The 7,759-nt window shown below is 42.4% G+C and overlaps 1 protein-coding gene across 3 annotated transcripts; it reads left to right on the top strand.

The window, feature by feature from the left end:
• Positions 1-2,011: 2,011 nt before the first annotated feature.
• shrprbck1r (sharpin and rbck1 related) lies at positions 2,012-7,706 on the top strand. 3 transcript variants are annotated; one of them, XM_077508418.1, is made up of 14 exons: positions 2,012-2,633; positions 3,302-3,476; positions 3,562-3,624; positions 3,806-3,947; positions 4,041-4,131; positions 4,224-4,533; positions 4,612-4,712; positions 5,135-5,305; positions 5,512-5,672; positions 5,801-5,912; positions 5,998-6,177; positions 6,252-6,350; positions 6,414-6,557; positions 6,762-7,706. In XM_077508418.1, the coding sequence occupies exons 1-14, from the start codon at positions 2,361-2,363 to the stop codon at positions 6,840-6,842; spliced, it is 2,103 nt and encodes a 700-aa protein (XP_077364544.1). In that variant the 5' UTR covers positions 2,012-2,360; the 3' UTR covers positions 6,843-7,706. The 3 variants fall into 3 exon arrangements, with proteins under 3 accessions (XP_077364544.1, XP_077364543.1, XP_077364545.1); XM_077508417.1 differs by having other exon boundaries at positions 3,559-3,624; XM_077508419.1 differs by having other exon boundaries at positions 2,013-2,321; positions 3,559-3,624.
• Positions 7,707-7,759: the final 53 nt, after the last annotated feature.

Below are 7,759 nucleotides of genomic sequence, written 5' to 3'. Positions count from 1 at the left end.
GTCAGCCAATCACGTGCCAGAAAAGATGCTATTGGCCCACATCACAGTTTTTTTGTTTTGGTTTTTTTAAAACCAGGGATTCCCTGCAGCTGGGTGCCTGACCCAAAAAAATAAAAATGGTAACCACCATTAAAAAGAAATCATCATAAGGAAACACTGAAACTTTTAATAACGATAGCTGGAAATGAGCAGGCAAGTTTGGTTTTCACTGGTTTCGTTTTGTGGGGATTGTGGAATGATGGATTTTTTTTCACATTTTTTTATTTTTTTTTTCAAAAGGACCAATAAGTACTTTATTAACAAAGAATCAGAATTTTTTCTCATATATTTCATGGAAGGAAGGAAGGAAGGAAGGAAGGAAGGATGGATGGATGGATGGATGGATGGATGGATGGATGGATGGGCAGACAGTTACACAGAATTTCATGATTGTGACATATTTTTATGACACTACAACAAAAGCCCAATTATTTGCATACAAGCAATCAAAAAGTCACATTTTCCACACGTCCACTTTAATGTCGTTAATGCAGGCATATAAATTGACTAGTCAATCGAAATTTCTGGTAGATTATGTGGAATATATTGTTGATAATTATGTCCCAAAAAAAATGAGGTTGCACTTGAATCCAGCAGAGCCTCTGATAAGATCAGTGTTTGCACTTTGACCTCAGCTATGGGAAACTGAACTTACAGCCAGCATTAATTTGCTCAATACGACACGGCCGCAGGAGTTAAGAAGATTTTGAACACCCGCTTAGGTTAAGCTATATGGTTGCGTGTCCAGTAATTAAAGATTCCGCTATAGATTGGATGACTTTGTAGTGCGCAAAAAAAAAAAAAAAAGATGTGATATTCCTTGATTGATAGAATGTACAGAAGGGCAGACGACGGCACGGCCACAACACTCTCCAGTAAAATTACAGGCCTGTGACGACGGATGAACCCTTCATGTTTACGCTCAAAATCAAGCACTGCCAGTAAATTATTGAACAACAGTTATATTTATACATAACCTACTTGTATTTTAAGCACATCAAAGAGCGATGGCGTCACCCTCTCTAACGGGAGCTACTCCACAGTCTTCCTCTGCTAGTGCGAGTGTCCTCGCCAGTTGGCCGCGAGATGACCAAAAAAAAATGTTGTTTATGAGGAAGTGGCGCAACATCAATAAAACGCCTTGTTTGGCCTTGCGTTCAGTGGCTTCCTCTTCTACTTATCAAGGAAGGTCAGGAGGTCATGGTCTCTGGTGTTTCTAGCACGCAAGACACACGACCGGCCGGGAGCTGGGGAGATAACAAAGCTGAAAAATAGAAACAATGACCCATTCCTGGCACGAGGACGCAGATGATATATGCTTGGATGCAAACGGGCGTCTTTAAGAAGAAGAGCAAGAGGAGGAAAAAGGGATGGAAAAGGGGACGGTAGACTCAATTATCATGTATAATTTTAAACAAGCTTTAATGTGCACCTGTAGTGATTTTTTTTCCCATCTTTATAAATGAAACTAAAACTATGGACATCCAGTAATATATACAGTACGGGGCACAAAATTCAATAAATAAAAAGGCCTTTTTGAAATAACTATTCTTTTGATAAATAACAGGCAATTATCTAATATGGCCATTACATTTTAAAATGAGGTGTTAGTATTATTATGAAAAGTGTTATGCTATTCTTTAATATGTAACAAATATTTTATTTTGGTTAAATATTTCATAATGATTATTTTAACGTCATACTTTTTAAAAAAAAATAATGACATTTAATTTATTTTCAAGGTTTCATAAGATAAGAAAACGTTGTTTTACAAAGTCAGTTTTTATTCCTTAATGTCCTTTTCCACAATGGTCTTCTTTTACATCATGGCGTTTTACAGCCGAATGACTTGGTCACGCTCATTCTTGTTAATTGGCAAGAATCAAAATGTAATGCGTTGAAGAGGATGAATGTAAAGTGCAGTTACACGCCACGCCCGCAGGGGGTAGTGTGAAGTTGCGCACCTATTGCCTTGTCTCGCCGGTAAACAAGCCGAAGAAGACGAAGCAGAAGTAGAACGTGACAGTTGAGTACGAGCAAGCGCTTCTTGAAGATATAATTTACAGTTTGTCGCCAAAGTTCCAACGTCTTTGTGTTGCAAAAACAGGAGCTACAGTAAATAGAAAAGGAGGAAATCATTTGGAGGTCGAGTAACTGATATTTGACAGCCCACGCACTTGCTTCCTGTGTTGTCGGTGAGGGAGATACGACATGAGCTACGGTGTTACAACAACATATACTTGGAACAGCGTTTGAAGTGGAACAAAACCGGACGCCCTTCGGTCAGTGTCTCTTTTTTTCTAAATGCGTCCCTTGACACCATGTCACTGAGTTCGGGCGGTTGGACCGCCAGCGTCGCAACGGAACAGCGCACGCTTGCTTCGGCTCTCGAGTATGGAGCGTCGCAAGCCGAACCCGACTGTCAAACCGTCCTCATGTCGGTTCGGGTGTCGCTGTGCCATTCCGGTATTCGACCGCTTCGTCTTCCGGGCATAGGTGGGGAGTTCGTTCGCCTTCAGCTCAGTATGGACCCGGAGAAGTCCGGGGAATTCCGTCTGTCGCTCCAAGATTGCAGTGGCAATGGTCGTTGCGTGGTGAGTTCGCTGCCTGGCGTCGCAGTAGGATGTTTTTTTTTTTTTGAAGTGACGTTTGGCTTGAATGGGTCTAGTAAAAAGAAAAACACTACTAAAAAAAAAAATATATATACTATTAATTCTGGTCATGACCAAAAGTATTGTAGCGGTGGCCTTCTAAAACGTTATTAAAGTCACATGTTTTATTCCAATTGAAATGTAGGTTTGCTATGAACTTTAGGGCCATTTTCAAAGCTTTTTTTCCAGCTTTGAACCTACTAGAGCCTGTCGTGTTTGACGCCCTCTTTGGGCCCATGTTTTTAAGCACTGGTTATTAAAAAAAAAAAAAAAAAACATTACTTTTTATAATCTTATGTAATACCAGTAAACTCTTGATTTATTATTCAGCCATTATTTAACATTGCAATAAAGTATGAAAATGTTTTTCTCATGTGCAGTGTCATGTTGAAGTTGTTTCTTGAGCTAAATTCTTGATCATTTACTGTAAGAGGCATGACGGACAATTATTCCCAAAAGAGAACAATATAAGGCATGTTTTGGGTGTGGCAACTTTGCCTGAACAGAAAGTAAAACTTAAGTCCGATACCAACCAGGCTACAGAGATAAAAGAGAGCAATCAGACATTGTGAGTCTTGTTCTTACTTGTAATAGTTTCGCTCTTTCTCCAGACTCTCGTCAAGTATGATTTGAGATCTGTGAACTACGAGGTGAAAACGCCCAAATGCCACCAGCTGAGTCTGGCAGCGCCTCCGCATGATCACATCAGCTTCAACTTTCGCTGTGAGCAGGAGGCTCAGCAGTGGGCCACTGTCATGACGACATCGCTGAGAGAAGCGCACAGAGGTCAGCGACCTTTAACCTTTTTACATCCATAACGTGCATTGCGAATTACATTGGCGTTTTCTCCCCTGCTCTCACTCTGCAGCAGCCTCAGAAGATGGTGACACAGAGTGTCTTCAATTCCAGGGCAACTCATCTTTGCAGAAGTTAGGTGCGTGTGGAACATTTTAAATCTTACTTGTAACTGGTCATCTCTTTGTTATTCATGTGCTCATTCGATCATTCATGCATTGACTCATTGGAGGTATGGCAACACCTTCGTCATACATTTGTCACCTTAAGTGGGACCTTTTGTGTTTCTTCTGTGTGGACGCGCATGTCAACATCTATAGAAGAGGCTTGCATGGAGTTGACCAGAGCCATCGAGGCTGGTGACATGAAGGCGGCATCCATCTTTGCTGCAAATCTTTCGCATCAGAAGGCTGCACTGAAGATCCAGCCCTCTAAAAGACTACGTGAAGACACTGATATCAAGTAGGTTTCCTTCTCGACCAGTCACCTAAATAGCAGACCTGCCAACTTGTATGAGTGGTAGTTTCTCAAATGTTGCCCGTTGTCTCACAACAGTTTGACTGTTGTCGTTGAGGATTCGTCGACATCATGTTGCATCACCATGAAAGTTTCTCCTGTAATGACGACTGGAGCTTTGAAACAGCAGGTTTGTGTCCCATCTTGTCTTCTTCCCCCCGTTTGTTGTGTTTTAAGCTCATTTTTTTTGTTCTGTGATTGTTTTCAATCCAACACCTCAAGATGTTCCTCCAGTATGGCTTTCACCCATGGGTGCAGCGTTGGGTGATTGGCCAGTGCCTGTGCACGAACCAGCGCTCCCTGGCCTCGTACGGCGTTCGTCAGGATGGCGACACGGCGTTTTTGTACCTTTTGTCAGCGTGCCACGCTCACCTGACCCGCCAACTCCTCCAGCAGGACCAGGAGAGCGCACTCCTTCACAGTTCGCTTCCGTGTGCAGCTTTGCGCGCGCTCTCTAATCGTAACAGTAACACATTTCACGAACAGAGACCCTTTCACACCTTGCCACCCAGATTAGATTGTGGCGACGGCGGTGAGTGACGCGTCTGATTTTGTAGCAGTCATACCATGCGAATCAAGTGTAGAGAATTTCCATATTTGTCCTGCATAGGGTCCCAGAGAAGTAACCACACTGAGCAAGAAGGCAATGTCCCCAATGTGGAGTTGGCTCAACTCTATGAAGAATTGACCACAAACGCACCTGACCTTCAGGTAACACACTGACAAGATGCAGTCAATGGACACAATTTAATAATGTCCACTACAAAAGCTGTTTAGGTATTTTTTTTTTTTATCTCTTTACATTACAACAAAAGTAATACCCAACCAATGTGTACCATTAAGTACTCAACTGCACTGTGTTAAATAATCCAAATGTAGGTAATTACTTTGCCATCAAAAGCCCTTTCGGTGAACCAAGTCAATGGGGTATATGCCACGGCTGTTTTTGCACATCAGTTTGGTTCCGGTTCAGCTTGCAGCTTTACAGGTGGCATGTCTGTTTTGAAGGCAATGTATTGTAATATATTGCTTCCTGGGCAGAAGCATTTATTAGAAAGTTGGTCTCGAATTGAGGAGATACTGTAAATTGATATTAAAAACCAAATAATAAAAGTGTGCATGCATTCCGTCAGGGTTGGCCGTGCCCTTCTTGTACATACATCAACAAACCGACGCGGCCCGGCTGCGAGATCTGCAGCGCGAACCGCCCTGAGACCTACGATGTTCCGGGCGAGTACGAACCGGACTCAATGGAACGCAAATGGCTCCAGGAGGAGAAAGATGCAATTACAAAGTACCAGAAGGTAGGAGAATAGTCTTTATCTGGGAATATAACAGTATAATAATATATAATATAACAAGTATTGGAAGGACAAGGTCAATTCCTTTGTTTTAGAAATTACCGGACATACCACAAAAATGTGTGTACTGCATACAGTACTCTGTGTGTTAAAGTTTCTCCAATAATGTATGATAAGTTGATGGCTGATGGAAACCCTCCTTGTCCTAGGCAAGGGAAGAGGAACGTCAGGAAAATTTTGCCCAACTGGTGATGATGGACAGCCAGGACTTGGTACCGAATCCCGAGCCTCTGGACTGCAGGATCTGCTATGTAGAACTTGAGCCAGGAGAGGGCGCACTGCTCAGGGAATGTCTCCACTGCTTCTGCAAGTAAAGAGTCGGGAAGTGAAACGTGTTATGTTGGGATATTGAAAGCGGGAGGGAATCAATGCATACGCACTCAGAAAACATTTTTTTCTAGAACTCAATTTTTGCCTGCCTGCGCCTTTAATTCCTAGAGACTGCTTGCGCTCCGTCATTATGCTGAGTGAGGAGCCGGAAGTGGCGTGTCCCTACAGAGATGACACGTACGCCTGCACGTGCTCCTTGCAGGAGCGGGAAATCAAAGCTGTGAGTAAAACAAAGACACTTTGGAGGGTTTTTTTTTGTTTTGTTTTTCATGCTCTTGAACATTTTTCTTCCACCCGTTTGGAAGTTGGTTACACCAGAGGAGTACCAGCGTTGGCTGCAGAGAAGCTTGTCTGTGGCAGAGTCCCGATGTGAAGGAAGCTACCACTGCGCCACCGCGGACTGCCTGGGTTGGTGCTTGTACGAAGACACGGTCAATGTGTATCACTGCCCCGTATGCCAGAAGCATAACTGCCTCATTTGCAAGGTAAAGAGTAAATATGGCACATTATGCACAACAATAAAAGGATAATTGATGATATGAAACGCTTGCTTGCGCAGGCTATTCATGAGGGAAAAAACTGTAAGGAATACCAAGATGATCTTGCGGTCCGCGCTATCAACGACTCCGCCGCACGGAGCACAACACATCTACTTCAAGTGAGCTAAATGTGTAGCATTGTCAGGATAGGACACGTTTCATATCTTGGTTTTCACAAACAGACCCTGGTGCAGTCTGGGGAGGCGATGCACTGTCCCCAGTGTGGCATCATCGTGCAAAAGAAGGACGGATGTGATTGGCTGCGCTGCACTGTCTGCCACACTGAAATCTGCTGGGTCACCAGAGGTCGACGCTGGGGGCCAAAGGTAAGTTGTTTGGATCAACTGTATGCCAAAGTTCAACACAAGACACGTGTTGACTTCAGGTTGTTCACACTTCAATTTTCATCAAGAGATAAAGTCCAAATGAATTAATTGGTTTGAGGCTTATAAGTCAAAGTGGTTCAAAATGATGACACTAATAAAACTGGTCAATGTGCAAAGCAAATGTTTTTATTTTTTGTTTTCAAGGGTCCAGGTGACACCACTGGAGGATGCCGCTGCAACGTTAACCAACAAAAATGCCACCCACAATGTCAAAACTGTCACTGAGTCGTTCAAAAGTGGTTTTGTGTGGAATGACCTGGAAACCCAAGTATTTTCTGTCAAAGTATTAGTTAGTAGAACACGTTTTTAAAGCCCAGAGCAGACTGTGAAAGATTGTACCATAAAAGGCACAACATTTCTTGATGGTTCCTGACAATCACTGTCGAGCTTTTTGACACAGTCACGATAGCAAATGAAAAGAAAATCCCGCAACATAACAATGTCCCAATGATGACAACGTGATGATGCTGCCTTAGAAAAAAAGATTTCCTCTGCAAATGTAGCCTAACCAGATGTGTGACTTTGACATACTGGACATAGATGCAATACACCCAAGTGGCCTTTTACTTGCACAAACTCTTGAATCAGGATGGTATTGGTCATTCTTGTGCCCGTGCAATGTAGATTAGTTCTGAAAATGTAATAGTCTTTTATAGTTTTTATAAGCATGTGTGCTTTGTTCTGTTCTCTTATTTTTGTGCCTGCTGAATGGATCCTGAATTTCTCTCTACATTTGACATAAATGTAGCAGCTGATAGAAAAAAAGTTATGGTTAATGCGCAACATCCTGTAATGAGTGAGTAGCTATGTTGGTTAATAGGGAAACTTGTCACCTGTAAACACATGTATAAGCTAATGATCTCTTCCAAATCCGATTTCAAAATTTTCGAATGCATGGTTTGACTTTCATGCTGTTAACTTTAGGTACTTCGACCCCAGCCTTCCTAGACAGGGTACCTCCTTAAATGCATGACGATCCTGCACTGACAAGCCATGCAAAATACTGCACTGTCATAATATGTAATCAAATGTCATCAATGTGTGGTGTCTGGTGTGCCTTAATGCTCATTAAATACCCTTTAAACAATATTTTGCGGGATATCCTTTTTATGCTATCACTCAGTCTATGCCTGCTGTAAATA

The sequence above is a fragment of the Festucalex cinctus genome, chromosome 20, assembly GCF_051991245.1.
Source record: "Festucalex cinctus isolate MCC-2025b chromosome 20, RoL_Fcin_1.0, whole genome shotgun sequence".
NCBI lineage: Eukaryota > Metazoa > Chordata > Actinopteri > Syngnathiformes > Syngnathidae > Festucalex > Festucalex cinctus.
The sequence above is the reverse complement of the archived record's forward strand: the minus strand, read 5'-3'. Positions and strand labels throughout refer to the sequence as shown.